Source organism: Oryzias latipes, chromosome 3 (assembly GCF_053564925.1).
Source record: "Oryzias latipes strain Hd-rR chromosome 3, Olatipes_Hd-rR_3.1".
NCBI classification, from domain to species: Eukaryota; Metazoa; Chordata; class Actinopteri; order Beloniformes; family Adrianichthyidae; genus Oryzias; species Oryzias latipes.
The window spans coordinates 21,453,690-21,474,576 of NC_136239.1; the positions used below are offsets into that span (position 1 = coordinate 21,453,690).

The 20,887-nt window shown below is 38.3% G+C and overlaps 2 protein-coding genes across 2 annotated transcripts; one reads left to right on the forward strand and one right to left on the reverse strand.

The window, feature by feature from the left end:
* Positions 1–577: 577 nt before the first annotated feature.
* Positions 578–6,055, reverse strand: hp (haptoglobin). Its single transcript, XM_004067049.5, has 4 exons — positions 5,923–6,055; positions 5,667–5,734; positions 2,582–2,865; positions 578–1,259 (listed from the first exon to the last, which is right to left on the reverse strand). Exons 1-4 carry the CDS (start codon positions 5,940–5,942, stop codon positions 696–698), a joined length of 936 nt encoding a protein of 311 aa, XP_004067097.1. The 5' UTR covers positions 5,943–6,055; the 3' UTR covers positions 578–695.
* A 2,525-nt stretch (positions 6,056–8,580) lies between these two features.
* LOC101168355 (trace amine-associated receptor 13c) lies at positions 8,581–20,374 on the forward strand. The gene is made up of 4 exons (XM_023953420.2): positions 8,581–8,796; positions 11,383–11,448; positions 16,437–16,794; positions 17,017–20,374. The coding sequence occupies exons 3-4, from the start codon at positions 16,521–16,523 to the stop codon at positions 17,907–17,909; spliced, it is 1,167 nt and encodes a 388-aa protein (XP_023809188.1). The 5' UTR covers positions 8,581–8,796; positions 11,383–11,448; positions 16,437–16,520; the 3' UTR covers positions 17,910–20,374.
* The last annotated feature ends 513 nt before the right edge of the window (positions 20,375–20,887 follow it).

Here is a 20,887-nt window from a genome sequence, read left to right on the forward strand (position 1 = left end):
GGCTACTTTAAACCTTACACTTGTTCCATCCTTCTTATTTTGCTCTAAAACGCCTCAAGGAAGAAAAGCAGACACTCCTGTCTTTGATTTTTCTTTCCCTCTTATCTGCTCCAATCATATCAGCGCACCACTTTTCTGGACATTTGTTGTTGAGACAGCTCATGATTTCCGGTAGAGTGGACACACCTGCCAGACAAAAAACAACTTTGAAGTTGTCTTCCTGCGGCTGAACCGGTTCAAACTCCAAACCCCACAGATTCTTCATTGTGTCATCCACATTTTACCTATTGTTAACTTTGCTATGACAGCACATGATGAAATGCTGTATCAACCTTTGAAGTGTCTAAACTCTGTTTTCAAAGATGTGTCACGTTGAGTGTACACAGATGCTGGGAAATTCAGTGATGCACTCTCACATTGAAATAAAGAGATAAAGTGTTGCCTTTTTATTTTAAAAACTTCTTTTAAAAGTAACTAAAGAAAAGCTTGAAATGTGAAACTGCTAGTTTCAAACACAAAATATTTAGTGTAGTCTAATCAAAGTTTTATCAGTGAAAAACACAAAAATGAAGATACATTTCCCACACAAAAAATTTTTATTTCCTCTGCAAAGTGCCACACATTTCACTGAAACATCTGCACAAAAACTGGCCCAAAATGATCATTTCTATCCGAGATCAAAAGAGTGCTGAACTCTATGGTTGCCATGAGTACATTGTTGATATTGTGTCATAGCGCAGAGCGTGCGATTTGCCCGTATCTCCCCTGATTACACTGTGAATCCAGGGTAAATACGAGGAAACCCTCATGTAGACTGCGTATTTGTGCCTGTTGCAGGGTTTGTCATACGACAGGATTCCAGCAGCATACACATCTCCAGTTTCAGAGTCCAGAACAGCCAGAGCACCTCCTGCGTCACCAAAACAAACATTTTCCTGAAACTGCGTGGCTCCAGTGCAGAACATGTTCTCATCCACTGCCGGCGTAAAAGGATCGTGCTCATATTCCGCCTTACAGTCTGAGTGATTAGCCAGAGGGAACACTAGGTGTTTAAGGGATGCTGCAGGGGTAAGGAGAATCCCCCAGCCCCAGCCTGCGATGACCCCTGACCCATGTGCAGCCCTGTCCACATCCTGACCCCTCTCTGGCAGAGGGATGGGGGTAACCCTGTTGCTCATGATCACAGGGTGTTTGAGTTTGATAAGAGCCAGGTCGTTGTCCCAGTCAGACAGATTCTGGAAGCTAGGATGGATGACCACCTGCAGGAGGAAAAATGCAAGTTTATACGCCTTTATCTTCATTTCTATTTCCGACAAAAAAGTCTGCTTTAGTTTAAGATTTAATGCTCTGAAAGGCAAAATCTTGACCTAAAGCGTTGTTTTCTTTCATCCAGTTACCACAGGAAGAAAGAAAGTCAGAGGAAGCGAATTTATATAATCCCAGCACTGCTCATTAAAACAAAGACCAACTTATTCTTTAATAATGGAAAGTCCTGAAGACAGTATGAGTTCTGTTAAAGCATTCATTCATTCATTCATCTTCTTCTGTTTATCCCTTTCGGGGTCACGGGGCTGCCGGATCCTATCCCGGCCACTTATGGGCGAAGACAATGTGTTAAAGCACATTAAGAAAATGAAAGAACAAGCGAAAAATGTAACATTTCCTTTTTAATTTACCCTCGCAATTTTTGGTATTAGTCATTATGCCCATTCATTTTACCCATCAGATTCACCTTCAAGGTTTAGATACTTTTTTCCAGTAAATCAAAATCAAATCATTGAGATTATTCAAATGTTTTAACATAACAATGTAATAATAAAAAATCTACCTCTGTCTGGATTTTATTATCACATACCAACTCCAGATTAATGTATATGATCATTAACTTTGCACATCTAGAAAATTAATTGAAGATGAAACATTATTTGCATGTATTTTTGTCTCCTGCAGCTACTGGACAGAGGTGACATGATTTTGCTGCCACATGTACCATCATGGGATTTAAGAACATTCCATGTCAAACATTTATTTGACACATCAATTATGCGATGAAAAGTTGGTAACCTGTTTACAGCGCCCTTATCACTGTATTTGGAGAAGAACGTAAGTAGAAAAGTGCTGTTGCAGATAACAAATTATAAAGAAAGGAGCAATGTAAAAGGGTTGGAAGTCAATTGTATATAAATGTACTAAATATTATTTTTACAGGGTAGTTCTGGAGCAAACCCGTGACTCCTCTTTTTTCATTGCATACCCCCATCCAGACAGTTTTTTTTGCATCTTAATTAAAAATAGCTTCTTCTGAAAGCAGTGTTTGCTTGGAAGCAGAGTGTAGTGCTGCTCCTAAGGCACAAAGCAGGTAGAGAGAAAAAAAAGGACACTGTCTGACTGTTTTCTCTTATGTATCCGTCAGTAAAATGCTGGGGGTTGTGTCAAAAACAAAGGCCAAATCAAACATCCCAAACATAACTTTACTAAAGTTCTCATGGACTTATTTAATAACAACCAACAAAAACTGAATTAAGATCTCTATTAGTGTGCTTGTCTGTAGTCTGCAGTGATAATATCCACTTTTGTTTACCTTCTCCACAGCAACATCTTTGGTGGTATCGAGTTCTGCTTTCTGGGAGATTCCCAGGTACACTTTGGGGATGAGGGGGGCCTTTCCTCCAATGTCCTTTCGACTTTTCCTTACAAAGAGGTTCCTGGCAGCCGTCAGCACCCAGCGGTCAGAGATCAGTGCACCACCTGCATAGCCTCCATCCACCACACTGTCAGAGAGATATACCATGGCCTGCCATGGTACATGAGGGGCCAGTGTTCCCCCAACCATTCGCCTGGAACGAACTGATGATAATCTGTTGGCTTGAAAATAAAATTTGTATAAATGTAATGGCAATTATAAACAATGTCTTCATACATAAATTGAAACATTTTGTTCTTACACAACACTTACAGTGTTTTAATTAGTTTTTTTTACACATATTCTATTTTTAGGGTATGTGTTTTGCTTTAAACTACCTAAACAACAACCTAAAGCCAAAAGGGCAGGTCCAATGGCCGTTTGAACTCTCCTCCATTTTCCATTTTTCAGCTCGGTAATGCTTGTTCTTCTTTTAAACTTGAGGACCACCTTAATGTGGGTTGGTTAAAATTAAGGTGAAAAGCAAACAAAACAAAAACTCCAGTCCCCGTATCCCACTGTTTCCAACAACATGACAGTCCAGGCCACCATTCTATCATTGGTGGTTGTAGTAATTACGTCCACCTTGAGTCAGCTCAGTCAAACTCACAGGTACTAAAAGTCCCAGTCTCTTTGGAAATGTCTTAAATTTGAGTCCAGTCAGATCAAGCTGTTCTAAATTGGTACTAAAGAAATGTAACTTAACCAGCACAGCTTGGTCTGGCTCTGGTCAAATTTAATATGTTTTCACAAAGTGACGTACCGTGGTGTAGCTTGGATTTTCTGGTGAGTGCAATTTACAGACACCAATGGGAGGAGCATTAACCTGGGGTTTGCTCAATTGTTGGAAACAATTGGAAGTGTTTGTGTTTTGCTAATGTTGCTTATACAGGACCATTCACATCTCCGTACAGGTTCTCAGCAGAGGGCAGCATGACATTCCCTGGAAGATGGTTGCACTGACTCCACTCCAATCCATTGAGTTACAGCTGCCTTCACATTGCTAATGATCTGCATTGGATGGTCTTGTGTTTTCCTCCTTGTGTCGAGGTCTCATCCGAGCAGTGCGGGATGTGGAGTTAATGTTAGCTTGAATTTGTTTGTTTTTCCACTGTGTTGTCACTTTTAGTGGGTCTTTCTTCAGAATCGTTGCTTGTAGTTTTCCCCCTCATCTGGGCTCTTGGCTGCTTGCCTGACAGTGACATGATATCGATACCAAATGAGGAAACATACCTCATTAAAATAGAGGACAAATGCCAATTGATCAACAATTCACTGTTCCGTTGCAGTGTTTCTTTAGGTAAACGCCTGGTGAGTGAGAAACAGCATTGATTTGATGATGGCAGAAACTGAACGGTACCCTGGAACATGAATACAAAAGAGAAAACATCTAACAAACATAGCAGGGAGTCAGACAATGTCTGCTTGGTTTCACCTGTATGGCTGAGCTTGAAAGAGCACCCAAGCTTCTTTGATCTTTCCAGCATGTGATATTATTATTTGAGAAAGAGAACGACAGGAGAGAAAACGCCAGTTCTTCAACAACCAGCTGTGAGACAATGGGTTGATTCAAAAGGGCTTTTTGTAGTTTGAACTTAAATTAAGATGAGATATTGTTTACCTGACAGCTGCATGGTAGAAAAAAATGGAGATTTATCAACTGATAAAGAGTCTCATGTGTGTGACACCCCGTCAGTGATGAGAAGAAACTCAAAATCACTGCAAAACCACTTAGTGAAGCTTTCACAGCTAATTAAAAACCTGTTTTTTTTTAATAGGATTGAGGACATTTTGTGGATTGCACTCATCAGTTCCCACCTTTATGCTGAAATAATCATTGGTTACATATTATTTTATTTTTTAAATCTTATTTCAAATCTAGACCAGGTTTATTTAGTCCAGTCTCTTGGTCAATAAAACAAATTGTTGCTTTAATGACTCATGAATCCAAAATAGATTTAGAATCTCTGCCTGTCTTTTAACACACACTGCTTCACTTTTACTTCATAAATTTGATAAAAACATTATTCGTTTTCACAAGAAAAGTAGCTGTATTTCCTACAGAAATAGTTAATATGGGCAGAAGCTTTTGAGGAGGTGTAGTGTGGGTATTTTAGGAGAAATCGAGCATGTGTGTGTGCTGGAAGTAGGTGTGAAGAAAAATGTTTTTTTTAATGTGTTCCCTACTTAATCTGTAAAACAGTACAGAGTGTCTCTTAACTGGTACAACAGTAATTGCTTTTGAAGAAACAGGCTATTTCCAGCTTGCTTTGGTTGTGTTAGCCGTCATTTTGGTCCAGATGTAGATAAGAGAACGGACCGTCATGACATGTGAGCCGAATTGTTATACAGGAATAGGAGGGCAGTTTGGGAACATTTTAGTTTAATCAGCATGATTTTCTAACAATTAATTTTACATGGTAGGCCGATTAAGAGTGGGCCCTGATTTTCAAGAACACTGTTCCCGTTCACACAGTTTCACATTCATACCCAAGAAGTGAACCACAGCAACTCCACCAAGACAATTCAAGTCATGGGCCTTTCTCATGTTGCACTCAGATTCAGTCCTGTTGGGATTTGAACCGGTCTCTGGCCATGTAAATAAATGCTAGACTACCACTGCCATTTAAAAAAATTTTTTTTATTTACCAACGAAGCTCTTGTCTGATAATCTGAAGCTTTTCTTTCGCATCTGACTCATTATTAGTTATATTAAAACTATATTTTGTTCAAAGATTGTTCTAATTGTATTTTCCCTCTAGCCACCCTCAGGCACTAAAGAAAAAAATTTAAAAAATGGCTCAAATGAAATTAAAATGTGGAAACTGAACTCCTCATTTTAATCCTCTACCCTTTCATGAAACATGTTGAAAAGAAAAGAAATCTACTGCATCCTTACATAGTTATTATTGTGAGTGAACACACAAATTGTGTTTGTGTTTAAACAAAAGTGGTAATTTTGGCAATTTGTGTTTAGTAATACCTGATAATGTTGTCCCCCCCTCGGCCACACAGACCCAGGCAGCCAGGAAGACTAATGCTGCACAAAATCTGCAAAACAACCATTAACACCTTTGAATAAATGTTTTAAATATAGCCTTTACAATGAAATCCATACCAGACACATCTGCTAAAACAGACTTACTCACATCTTTTATCATTGACTTAAACTTTGATGAAATCATCTTGATCTCCCTCATCATAAATCTGCAGAAGAAGAAAAAACACCATGTACTCACTTCTTATGCAAAGTTTCCATGTTCCACAGTGGTAATTAGTGCCTCAAGGAATGCTGTGATATTTTCCTGCGTGGAGTATTTATATGTGGGGAAAACAAGAACATCCGACCCACACCTGAAAAAAAAGGATATGCCCGGAAAGTGAAATGAAAGATTAAGCAATGATCTTCACAAAAATTCACAGAATTTCAACACATCAAAACATTTCAACATGTTTTGAACTCTTCTTGTCACACTGACACAGTCAGTCAAGAAAATGTTCCAACTGTTGCAAAATATGAAAGACACAGTGAGCCTCCTGTTAGATCAAACGTTCAAAGATCTCCCTTTTTTTCTAAGTTACTTGGCCAGGTTCTGTTGATTATCTGAGGATCAGAGCTTGTGCAAATACAAACAGTTTCACCGGTCTGATTTTGTAAGATTTTAATGAAACACAGTTTTCCATGGCAGATTAGCCAAAGTAAACATTGCTAATTTGTTCTAATAATGTTAGAGCAAACAAGTTGTAACTTAATGTGCTTTTTACTTTGTTGTTAGCGGGGAGATGCACATGTTGCCTCATGAAGTTTGCCTACAGGAATGATTAGTAGAAGGATTCCTGTTTTCTGGCAGTTAGATAAGGAAATGTGATGTCAGTTTGCCATAAGACCTATTTATTTATCAGAGGCCACAATGCTGTTGGAGAAATTCAAGAACATAGAATTCTAACCGTATTTGACTTTAAAGTAAACGTCAATTTTACAAAAACGTTGCTATTGGTTGTGAAAATTGAAAAAATCCTGTGTACTATCAATTTTAAACAAAAATGTAATAATAATCTCAAGGCCTTTTTTTAAAGGCATATAACCTGTTCAAAGTTTCAGTAATTCTGAAATTGAGTTGAGACTGGGTGACTCAGAAAATGCTGTAATACGACTAATCAACCAAACACAGCAAAGCATTACAACTTGCTTTTTGTTTTAAATACTGGTTAAAAAAACAATTGTTTATTTTTTTAAGTTGAACATCTGACACTTTAAAAAGCATTTTTATATTACCTTTTACAAATAAAAGACAACACTGTGTAACCCTTGTGCTATCCTAGGCACTTTAACGTTGGGAGTTGGGTCATCTAGACCCACTAGACAGTGCTCTGAACCTTTTTTCTTCAATGATTTGTGATCTTCACTGGTGTCCATGGATTACATGAAATCTTTCCACCTTTATCCACCTTTGTCATGGTAGGGAGAACACGTCAATGGAAGGGTGGGGTCATCTAAGATAGCACAAGGGTCAAAGTGAAAAAAAGATGGACATGCGTAAAAATCAGTAACAAAAACTAACAACAAATCAATTTGTTGTTCACTGTATCATCAGTCATTGGTTTGGATGCACAACAGTGGGGACGAGTACACTGCTGCTTTTCAGCCACTGCACTTGCTGGCTTTCTAAAGGTCAGTGACTTTTTACATGACCCAATTTCAGCCCAAATTTTATTTTTGGACATTTGTTCTCACATCGAACTGTACTGTATATTTCTCCAGGAAGGATGAGGTGAGAACAAACCACAAATCATGCCATGAAAGAGGTATGCACAAGGTTAAGATCCTTAGAAATTATAACCTTGCTGATATTTAGCTTTCCTTTCTAAACAGGTTAATTTCTTGCATTGTTTTAATGACTAAACAGACTAAGCATGAATGCCTAAAGTGTCACAGAGCCCAAGGCCACCAGGACATTAGGATTAATTTATTCAAATAAATGTTTCCTACTCTGCTTTGAATTATTCTTAGTTTGACTTTTAACATAGGCCTAATTGATGCAGTGGCCTTTAGCAAAAGGCTATAGATATGCATGTGTGGCCAACCATGTTGCACCATCACAGTTCATGCGGCCACTGGCCTCTCTACGTGTTTTTTTAACTGCAAGCCAGATCATATCTATTTAGAACACAGAACCAGACATCCTGTATGACCCCTCCTATACACACTGGACGCGTCTTATAGTTATTTATTTGGCAGATTTCCAAAAGGCCTGGAGGACTAAGTTACATAAGGTGGCTTAGCATGTGCATTCCTCTGCTCTGGCCATGTTATCGTTCGTTTTATATTCCCATTTCCATGTCGTTGCTGTTTGTACCAGTGATGTCAGGCAGAGGGCAAGTCAACAACATGTCCTTCAATGTGTTGTCCACTGTTTGCAATTATTTTCCAAGGGAGGGTCTGCTGTGATTGCTGTCATCTCTGCACCCCGGGGGCAGAAAAGACGGGTTTGACCATCCTCCCAGGTACAACACTGAGTTTCTGCTCACAGGCAAAGACCGCCAGAAAGAAAGAAAGCAAGGAAAAAAAGCAATAAAAAGAACATTTTTAACAGCTTTTGAGGCCAGCGAGGACTTAAATTATGCAAACAGTTAAAGTTGAACAGCGACTAAAGCTGTGTGGTACCAAGCACTGTGCAGACTGGTGATGGACAGAGAAGATGAAAGGGGAGGGACATGTCTGAAGAAGAACGTGGGAAGAAAGACTCAAACAGCAAAGAAAAATGTTGCTGAGGACTTTACCTTGAAGCTCTGGGGAAGAGGGTGTACATTTGGTGAGGAGGGCGAGGAGCAGGAGGAGGAGGAGGCAGGGGCTGGAATTTTTGCGCTCAGAAGCAAGACGGAAGAAGAGGAGAAGGAGGAGGAGGAGGGAGAGGCTGAATCACAGCGACAGCTGGAGTTTGTGAGAGGCAGTGGGCTTTTCCGGAGAATGAATGATGAGGGAGAACAGCTCCACTTTCTCGTGCACCGGAGGGTTTTTAACTGGATTTAAGTTCCACTAAGTCTGCATTTTCAAACTGGATTGTGTTTTTGTGTGTAAACTCCGGCTGACCAGTGGCTCTGTGGCCATGCAGGTATGGTTTGGTTTATGGTTATCTATGGTTTTGTGGCAAACAGCTTTCACATTCACACATTTTTTTTTAATTTAATTAAATTTTTAATGCGTGTGTGCATGATGACTATTTTGACATTGGAGCTTTTGAAATCTATTTCAAGTTTAAAACATGAACAAATAAGTTTGCAGGTTTAAATATTGCTGCAACACAGCAAACTGAGCATTTAAGGCTTTAAAAGGAGTATAATTGGAATTATAAAGCACACTTACTTCAAACGAATTGGTGTAACTGCTTCCTGCAGAAATACCTATTTGCACAGAATATCAATCCAATAACGTATACAGTGAGCATGTTATCTACATTTATATTTTCTCTTTTCACCTGAATCCGTCTGCATTCTTTTGAAGATCATTGAACATTTCTACCACAACCTAAACGTTTTTTATTTATTGTAATGGCTGTACTGCCCTAGCAAGTCTTTGACTCACACTGATCGTATTCTTTACAATTCAGTTTGTATTTAAAAAAAAAACAGAGTAGTGAAAGGTAAGCTGTCAGGTGAAGCCCTGTGGGTGTCAGATCATTCATGCTGCAGCCATCACAGAATGTTACCACAGGAGTAAAAGGAGAGCAAATACACTCATTAGTCACACAAAAATGCAGAATTTTGTTATATTTTTGTGATGTTTCAGAAACATGGGCAGAACTATTTATAGATTTTAATTTTCAAATTATAAATTAGGTAAAGTTATGGAAAACCTTCATTCCTTGATAATATAATATAATAATAATATATTATATATATATATATATATATATATATATATATATATATATATATATATATATATATATATATATATATATATATATATATATATATATATATATATATATATATATATACATATATTACATATTACATTTATTTTACATTATAAAAATAATTTATTTTTATATTATAAAAATAATATAGAGCCCCCTCCCCAGACCTACACACAACCCCCCTCACCCCTCAGCTGAGATATGCTTATAAACATGCTTAAACAGAACAACCTTTCCTATTAAACTGAGAATTCTCAAGAATATGATCCATTACAATATGTCAGAATAAATCATATAATGTCTTTTATTTGATGGTATTCATGTTTTAGCCTGTTGTTGTTGCTGCTGCTGCTGCTTGGTAACCAATTATTCAATTTTTACAGTGTTTTATTTTAACACTTTATACAACAAAACAAGCAATCTTTTTATTCTGATGCCACAATTTTAGGCTCTAATAAAGAGCACAAAGGATTTGAATCAGTTGGAATTCATAACTGGGAAGCATTGTTTGAACAGGAAGAAAATAAAACAATTTAGATATGTAAGCGATCATGTGCTGGCTGTGCACTTGTCTCAAACAAACATGAGGAAATCAGACAGCAACAGACTGATGAGCAAAGACGGGAAGAGAAAGTTGTGGTTCACTCTGTGTGTTTGGCTCAGAGGTACTGATGGCCCGAAGCTGGACTGTCCTGTGTAGTTATTACTGCACATGACCCCCCGCATGTGTGGAGCAACATGGCCTGAGACCCCCCCTGACAGGGCACCCACAGTCCTTATACATATGCCTGGATCTGTCAGTCAGAGACTCAAGCCTGCCAAGGGAAATTTGCTGCACAGATCAGCAGCAAGCATCCTGGCTTTCCAGCTCAGTGGATCCCCAGAACTACAAACTGTACATGTTTTCTAAAGAGCCAAGTTACATTTAGCTTATTCACATGTGAACAATTTAAAAATAATTAACTCTAGTTGAGATTATAATTAAAACAAAGACTTAGGTCACATGCATGGATTTTTGGCTCCCAGATGGTGCGTCGTCATGGCACAGCTGCAGGCTCTTTTTTATTTTCAAAATTGAGATAACTCCAGTCTTTCTAATTTAAAGTGCTTGCTTCCCTGATATTATGCAACCAATTACCTCATGTTCATCTCAGTCAACTGAAAACAATGAGTTCACCTTTGAATGATGCAGAGAAGTCATTCTAATGGATAAATACTAAAACGAGTTAAACAGAAACGAGTATAAAGCCAAACCAGGTATGTAAAACCTGATGATAATCAATGATCATGTGTCTTAGTGAGGTTTAGGTTATTAGGTGTTTGCTCATAAACACAAAATGATATATTTTTAGGATCTAACACTTAATGATAGTAAATAATGCTGCTCGTATTATAAATATGACTGTAAAGAGGCAGCACGGTGATCATTAGCTCTGCAACCAAAAAAGTCATTGATCTTCTCCCGGACCCTTGTGTCTTCTTCTGTATGTGTAGAGTTTCCTTTTTATATAATAAACAATAACTCTTTGGTTCATTGGTTATCCTAAGCTGGAGGAAAATAGAGTTTGGCAACCTTGAATAAACTGAATTGGATGCTGGCATTTTTTAAAGAATAATCTCTAAATCTGTCTTTTTTTTTATGTGGACACTTACCTGGTTTAACTTTACCCTCCCTAAAAAAAACTCACCTAACCTTCTGTCTGTGCCCACGATTAAGATGCTGAGATTGATTCTCTAACAGCTGGCTGTGTGTTTTGTGTGTGCTGCCTTTGCTGTTAGCTCCTAGAGGAACCACGCCTGAGGTCCAGCTGCAGGCAAGACGGCCGCCTGTCATCGTCTCTCAAGGTAACGAATGAAAGCCTGTATTGAGGCTTTCATTCAAATGATGATGCTTTTTGTTTGACCACTTTCTGCAGCTAGTTATTTGAAACCACTAACCTGGCAACTGTCACTCAAAAGCATGTTATTCGTACTGCATCTCAGGTTTTCCTGCCTTTTCGTTATCCATGCATCTCATTGATAATGCATTCACAGAGTTGAGTCCGTCCGTATCATGGGCCGAGCCACATTTGACGTCAAACTTCCTTGACTCCTCCTTCAGACTGCACCCACCCTCCCACCTCCAAGTATTCAGGAGCTTATTGCAGAATTTACCACTAAAATGGTTCTTTGTGAAGCTTGGCCTTGATCACTCTTTGTGATGCGATTCTCACGCTGCTGTGACTGACTGATGGACTAAAGACAGAGCTGTGAAACAAATGCAGCTTCGAACCCAACATTTGAGCCCCTTTCACACTTGATTTATTTTATTTATATTTCCAATAAATAAGTCATATTTTAGAGCCGTAGGCGTGATGCAGATGGATGAGAGACAGAAATGCTGGGTTAAAAACAAAAAATTCACAAAGTGAAAGTGCATCAGATGCAAAAGCAGTGAGCGGAAGAATGCACACATCACAAAAACAGCCAGTGGGGAAGCTTACCCACAACTTAACTAAACAAGGTAATTTAGTTTCAAAAGACGAGAGAAGTGACAGTCAAGTTGCAAAAGCAACTTCTGTTCCTCTCTCTACTTTAGTGCTGCATGTTTATGTTTAACCCTTGTGCTATCCTAGGCACTTTAACATTGGGAGTTGGGTCATCTAGACCCACTAGACAGTGCTCTGAACCTTTTTTCTTCAATGATTTGTGATCTTCACTGGTGTCCATGGATTACATGAAATCTTTCCACCTTTATCCACCTTTGTCATGGTAGGGAGAACACGTCAATGTGAGGGTGGGGTCATAGGTTGGCACAAGGGTTACTGCATTCCACTCCATCTAACTGTGAGAAATACTAAAATAAAGCACACAGAAAGCTGGACGTTACAAATAAAATCAGACAGGAAAAGTCAAACTGAGAGAGAAATCATGAAAAAGGGATGAACAAAACACAAAATGAAGCATACATCTGCCAAGGATGCACACAGACGTAAGGTCACAGTCATTTTTTTATCCATTGAATTATCTTTTGGGACAGACTTCACACCTTCATTCAAACTTTGGCCGTAAAACTAACTTGAAGCCTAAAAAATAATAATAATAATTTATTCCTCACAATGAGTTTGAGTTCAGGTTCAGCGAAAACAAATCTATAGAACAATGAATAACTGTGAACACTTGCATGTGTACAAACAATTCAGTGGACTAAGTGTGTTCAAATGAATGTGGTCCATCTGCTTGCAGCTAAACAGGAAGCTGTTTAGACATACTGGTTCTCCATCAGCTGACTTGCCTGCTCCACCTTTGGTTTGTGCCATCAACAGAAACCTGCAGCGTCCTCGGCATAAATTGGATGCAGCAATAACATCTAATACAATAACAGCAAAATAAATATCAGTTTTCACTGATGAGGTTTCTGTTACAGTTCTATAAAAAACAAAATATTTGCTCTAATTAAAAAAGTGGGAATTCGACTGCCCACATTCTTTGCAGTATTTTGCTGTTTTGTCTAAAACTATTAACCATCCCTTAGCTGTTTTATCTACAATACCCACTCTCTCTCCTGATTAGGAGATCTTATCTCTGGACTCTGGACAGGATACCAGTCTATCACAGGGCATCATCTCCACAAAGATCTAAACCCAACAACTAAGGGGCAATTTAGACACCAATTCATCATAAGTTTATGGTGTAGCTCTATGGTGGTGTATAGTGAAAAAGCTCTGGTTCAAATCCCAGCTGGGATCTTTCTGTGTGAAGTTTGCGTGTTCTTCTAAGTTATGTTCTCTTTAATGGCAGAGGGAGGCAGTATCATATTCACATAGCAACACTGGGAAGCCTAAGACTTTAATGTAGACATAAGTTCACTATTTGACACTGTGAGAAGCCTGCACTGACTTTGAGTTCCTAAAGTCCATCAAGTTTGCAGTATTTTTCTTTTCTTTAAGAATTCATTGAGTGCAATGACAATGAACGGTCTCAGGAGCCCCTCATAATACATTTTGATCAAGTTCAGTGAGGAAATGTTCATTTTCTCATAAAGTAATATGTAAAACTAACTCTTCTGCCAGCTCTATTGACAACAGGATAAAAGGAAGAGGATGGTAGCTCGCTGAGCTGAACTGTAACTACTGCTAGGGGGTTCAAATCTCAGGGCAGACACTCATTGTGTCTAAGAGCAAAGCTCTTAAATTTAAATGAAGAACTCCCATAACCACCCTGATCCTTCTAAATCTAATGTGACGTTGGAGTGTTGGTGCTCCCCAAAATTATAATGTCTGCAGCGCCCAGCACAACATATTAAAACAGACATAAGTCAAATATGAATTTAATTCTTATTTTAATATTCATGGATACTTAAAGCTTGAATAGTTATTAAGCTAATTTACCTTTTTGGTCTGGCATTGTTCAACTAGATTTCTGCAAATACACTAAATGGATGATTAATGAAGAAATTAAATACTTTTAAAATCTAATTTAAAGTTATGAAACCTCTACAATCATTCTTTGCAGATTAACATTTTGGTTAGTTTCTTTTCACCTGCATTAAGATTTTTTTTAACCTTCAAATACAAAACTATAGTTCAGTGATGAGAACAATGTTTCTTTCTTGAAAAATTGTTTGAGTTCATTTGCTTTGTGTAAAACTGCTTCTCATGGAGGGAGTGATTTAGCAACAGTTATGGTTAGTTTGACTGTTTTAAACGAATAACATTGCAAAAAAATATATACTGCAAAAACCTTACAAAAAGGTTGATGAAGTTAAGATAAATTTAATATGGGCTGTATATCAGTTGTTGCATTAAGCACTCATCAAGTAAGTGTTAAAATAAAACAAATCAATGATTTTATCCATTAAAACATCCACTGAAAAGCCAGGCCCAGGTTAGAATGAATAGAGAAGTGCACTGCAGACACCTGGCAAACAAAGCTAAAGGACATTTTTATTATTATTATTTTTTATTCTACCAAAGTCTGACATTGAAAAAGAATGCAGAATTTCTGATCAACTTTTAGAAGATTATTGAGGCAAATAGAGACACAAAGAAGACAGTACTTCAAGATTTCAAAAGCTGTTGTGTGTCTTTACTTCTATGCCCCCTTGTGGATAATTGATTTGTAAGAATCAGCCATGATGTTCCACAGCAATAGAGCATTTTACTGTTACATTTTTATTATCGCATAGCGTTTTAATACAATAAAATGAAACATTTAGCATGAGAGACTGTCAAGATAAATAAACAAAAAACCTAAAGCAACACATTGATGACAAAACGTAAATTCAGTTTTTAGCTTTTTAAAGTTAAATGTTGATCAATGTTTTTAGATGACATTATTTATATGGTTTGATTTTGTTGCAGTGAAAACACTTGATTTTTTTTATTCCATATTGTATTTCCGCTCTCTGCAGCTGAGTCTCACTGCTGTGATGTTTTTTTGTCGTGGTTTGTTGACTGTGGTCCTGCACCCAGAGCCTCTCCATGACATTGCTTTGCTTTTGCTCCGGTCTGAATATGTCCGTTCCTGTTACCCTTTGTTGTCCTGACTCTGCGTACCTTCCCTTCTCTCCAGTTCAGTGAACAGCATAAATGATTGAGGGAGTCGTGTCTTCGGTTGTCAGCTGAGAGACGTTTGGTACTGAACTCAGAGTTTTGGCGTGCGCCTCAACAGCATTGGGCTGCCTCACACCACATGAAAGGCAATGCAGGAATAAGACAACAAAAAAACTGCTGTGGAAAAAAAATAACAAATCTATCCATCTATCTGTCTATCTATCTGTCTATCTATCTATCTATCTATCTATCTATCTATCTATCTATCTATCTATCTATCTATCTATCTATCTATCTATCTATCTATCTATCTATCTATCTATCTATCTATCTATCTATCTATCTATCTATCTATCTATCTATCTATCTATCTATCTATCTATCTATCTATCTATCTATCTATCTATCTATCTATCTATCTATCTATCTATCTATCTATCTAAATGTATTATTTTCCTATTTATTCAATTTTATCAAATATTTTTATATCTGACTCAAAAAGTTCACAAAAACACACAGCATACTATCCAGATTAAACTCTTCCACTGTTTACATACAAAAATTGAAGATTGGTTCTATTCTATCATGTGTTTGCAGGTTTTCAAATTGTCAGTTTAAATTGTAAATGGAAATTAAAAAAAAATCAGGAAAAATTGTTATTATTTTCATGCAGTTGTGAAGGATAAAAAAAAAGCTTCACAGAAAAGGAGTTTTATTGGATCCTCTGTTCTATTAGCAAAGTAACAGCTGTTTCCCTTATTGGGACAAAAGTTGTCTTCATTGAAGTGCAGATTTGAAAGGCTTGTTACCAGAATTTTAAATCTAACACTGAACTCCAACATAAGGAACAAGACAGAGGACCTGACAATGTAATAAATAGATTTACCTGAACAGAAACAGCTGTTGGGGTGTGACTGACATGAAAGCAGCAAAACACGAACTAAGTAATCACAAACTAAGCCTTCACCTCCTTCCAGGAGACATGGTTTACCCAATTCAGCCCCCTCTGCATGTTTTTTTTTCTTCTAAAAGCTTTGGAATGTAATTTTTTGTTTGTGCATGAGTTTACTGTTATGAATAAATCATGGATGAAAATAGCAGGACTACGGTCGGAGGGAAGAATCTTTGACATTGTTGTTTTGTTCAAGGGTATTTTTTTAAACAGAAGTAGAGCATGTGGGGGAATTATGCGGACCCTGTTGTTCCCTCTGCATCTAATTTGTGAAAGTAAGAGACAAAACACGAAGAGGGGATTTCACAACACTTTCCTTCAATCTTTTGTTTTTACTTCTTCATCAGGTCCATTTCCCAGTCTGAACATGGTTTCCTGATAAGCAGAACCAACAAATCCTCATCATCGCAAGCAGACATTTATCTCCGACCATGGCTGCCCTGTGTCCCAATGTCAGCGTCTTCGGGAGCACCACAGGTCTGTTGATCACCACCGACCATCCCTTCAACCTGACCGCAGGTGTTGATGGGGAGGGGTGGTCGCTGCCCCCCCTCTGCACCCCCTGCTGCTGTGGCGTCCTCAACCGCACCCTGGCTGTGGCCTTCATGGTCCTCCTGGCGTTTGCCATCGTGGTTGGAAACGTGGTCACACTCACGGTCTTTGTGCAAACCAGGCAGTCGAGAACACCACAGGGATATTTGAAAGGTGAACCTTCTTGCTGAGCTTTTTGAGGAATTGTTTTTTTTGCACATGAATTTTAGAATTTTAGTTTAAAGTTTTTTCTTTAAAGTTTTATTCAACAGAAGCCCATGCTCCAACTGTTAACAGAACACACTGAGACGCAAACATACATTTTCCTTTCATTGACTATAAGAGTTCTTTAACATGCAGCCTTTGGCCTAAACTCCTTCATCTCCTCTGTGGCAGTTTCTCTGGCCATAGCCGACATGATGGTGGGTGTCCTCGTGGTTCCATTCTCTGTCTACACGGAGATCTCTCTGATGGTGACCAGCGCTCCTCCCCTCTGGTACCACGGCAATCCTACTTCTCCGGCTGCTCTCTCCTCGCTCGGTGGGCCGGTGGGCCCCTGGCAGCCCTGCATGCTGATTGGCCCCGTGTTTGCCGGCTGCACCTTTGTCTCCATCAGCACCATCTTCCTGATGACCCTGGAGCGCAGCGTGGCCATTCTGTGGCCGCTCCACAAGGACGCGTTGGTGACCCGCAGACGAACGCTGCTCCTCATCCTCCTCTCGTGGGCTGCCAGCTTCCTGTTGGCTCTTGCTCCTCTCATCTTCAGTGGAAACTTCACTCTGGAGTACAATGAATGCAGTCGTATGTGCAACTACAGCCCACTCCTGTTTGGGGGCCGCCTGCCCCCCGACGCCAACATCCTCCTCGTCTTCCCTGCGTTTGACTTCACCCTCCTGGGGGGCACGTTAGCAGTTAACATTGTGTCCTTCACCAGCATTCGGCTGTACACGAGAAAGCGCAAACTGCTCTCAGAAGGAAGTCTGAGTGACGCTGGGGGAGGAGGGGGCGGCTGCCTTCACAGGCCTTCCTTTTCGGACATCAAGGCTGCAAAGACAATCGGCATCTTGACATTCGCCTTCACGGCGTCCTTCTCTCCCATCGCGGTGTTCGTGCTGGGAAACGTGGTGGGAAACACCTGGTGTAACTTCTCCTTCTTTGCCTTCTGGATTCTGACGGGAAACAGTTGCTGTAATGTCATCATCTACAGTGTTCGAGATCACCGCTTCAGGAAAGGCGTGACCCTGCTCTTTCAAAGGGAACGCTCCCCTCCTCACGCTGAGAAGACCTGAGAGACACTTTTTTTCATTGTGATAAAAACATTTTATATAAATGTGGCCAAACGTTTTACCTGTTTAAGGTATTTTTGTCCACTTGAATCACTCCCCACCTATATTTTCTCACAAAGACCAGCCTAAAAGATAAGAGTAAAATGGAAATACAGCTCTAAATGCCATTATCATGACTTACATATGCCCCTTGAGGAACTGTGACGATGACAAAAGAAGATTAGATGTGGTAAAGATGAGATCAAAAATACAGAGATGAATGTCAAATTTACAGGACAGTAATTGCACAACATTCTCAAATATTTAAAAAATAAGTGAAAATATTTGATTCTATGGTAATTAATATATATATTTAGTTTTTTTGACTGACAGCATAAAAATATTCTGTTTTGACTCAACAGTGCAAAATTCTGACATTTGTATAATAGGCTCATATCCATCTGCTAAAAGCAGGATTTTATCACAATTTGTCTTGAAACTTATTCAAAGAAAAAAGTGGGAATTGCTGCACTTTAAGCTGTTCTAGGATTTACAAATAAATCAAAAATCCTGATCGCCCCGAATAACAGAAAAAAAACTGGTTCTGTGAATGCCAGCTTTAGATTGACAATAAAGTGAGTGTAAATTATTGTTAAAGAATTTGATTTTTGTTCAATAGTTTTAACCCTCTACATAACTCTCTTTTTGAAGACAACTGTTATCAAGGATCTAATTCTTTAAAAAACAAACAAGACCTACTTGAAATGAAATCTGTGATTTATGCATTAAATAAAAGGTGGGAAATGTGGTTCGTCTCCTGACAGTTTGTACAGCGTCAGGTTTTTCTTATACTACATCAAATCAGCCACAGAGCTGTTATGACAGTAGAAGAAAGACGTCAAACATACAGAATACAAACCGATTCACAGCATGTCTTCTATGATAAAAAGATGTCTTCTGCTATCAACACAAACCAAATTCCTCCTTGTGGACATGTCCAAAAATCGCCGAAAAAGTCTATAAGCAAGAAATGGCGTGCGGGTTACATGGTCAATGGCGTAAAGCCGGTTCCATGATGGGTTTTGTGTACGTGTCTTCTCAGGAGACTTCAGTGTTTAAAGACCTTCTTTGACAAGAAGTTATATTTTGACTCATTTACAGTTCATCTGTTCCTGTGTCAGGAAAATGATCGCTGTCATCACGTCTGCAACTGCATAACTATGTTGTTGTGTCAAGTGACAAAATTGATTCATTTAAACATACAAACTGAAATAAATCTGTTAAAAACAAGCAGAATACAAGTTTAAGGGCATTCACATTTATTTTTGCTTCCACCAACTACAATACAGGAACTGTTTGTCCTGGACCAAACATGGTGTCATAGGGTGTTAGGAAAAAGGGCTGTGATGTTAACAGACTACATGTCCTTGCAGCTGCTCTGCAGTCTCGATGCTTCCTCCTTTGACAGCCTTTTTTTTTGCAGCGGTGCAGCAGAAGGAGTTTCAGAAGCACCTCTCTATTTCCAGACGTCAGGTTTTTTTGTTTTCTTATCATCTCATGTCAACAGCTGAGACTTTAACTTTTTTTAACTCTCATAATAATCTGCCTCAAGAATCATAGATGCACTTTACTAGTTAGTATGTGTCAAACAGCTTTATGATTTTACACCAGATTTCATGCATTATTATTAAGTGAATGAACTGATGGAGCAAATCCTCAAAAAAACTCTGCATTTTATTTTACAGGATCATCTGCAACCTAGAAAGATCTTGTGTCAGCTTTAAATCTTTTTTTTTTCTTACAATTAAATTAACTGGCAATAGATTGAAACAAGCTTGAAACCTATTCAAAATACTAAACCCTTTTAAGTAATAAAAACTAGAAAAAAACAGAATTTCTAATTCATTTTCACAAGTAAAAGTAAATATGTTGGTTAATCATACATTTATTTTATTTTGAAATGACTTTCTGAGATGGATCACAAAGATAATGTTTTGAAGCTTGGGCAATATGCAGTTTGATTAACCTACAGGCATAGAATATTTAAATACACCTAAAGGTTTTTAGGCACTTTTTAAAGAATACGCTTGCAAAATAAATGTTAAAAAAATAACTTCACATTTTATTTAACGGATTTGCATGAACTGTTAGTTACATTTATTATCCATCATAGAACACAAAATAGCTACCAGCAGCTTTAAAGGTTTAATGTTCTTCTAAATGCAGTTTGTTTAATTTGTTCTTCACTTTTTTTTTAAATACCTTTTACAAATACCATTTGCTTATCCACCGACCTGCCAAACAACACTTTCAACCGGCTTTGCACGCTGATGGTAGGCATTCTTTCTTTTCTGTTTGATGCTGTGAAGAATTCTTTGACCTATAATGAACTTCAGGGACTTTATTGTAAAAAGGAAAAAACTCAAATCTTTCTGATGTAATTTGGTCATATTTACTAAATAAAGTATATGAGTTTGTTGTTTTTAATCTAATATACAATTTTTTAGCAAAAAATGTTCATAATTTTGTAGTCTAATGGCCTAAATTGCATCTTGTGTGTTTAAGATTTGCTTTGCTGGAGTGGAACCGCTGTATCAGTAGAGTATCATTTATTAATGGCGATTGCATCAAAGCTGGTAATAATAGTGAAAATAGAAAATGTGTTTGGGAACATTCCCTATGTGAATTTAATGAGGTTCAGCAAAGTACACTGCTGTCATAGCCTGAGGAAGAGTTTTTTGGGGGGGGGGGTTACGCTGGAGTATCGTTGATGCGTTCACTGTGGGATTAAATGAGTCAGATCAACTAAATATCTATCAGAGTGAGATACTCTGCCGCATCACGTCATAGTATCTTAACATAAAGAGGAAGAACTGAGAAAATAAAAGCTGGTGTTCTGAAATGGGAGGAGGCCATAACCCATAACCCATCCCACAGTTGGAATTTGTGACGGCGGATCACCAAATATGAAGATATTTCTCATTGTGAGGACATTTGATCTG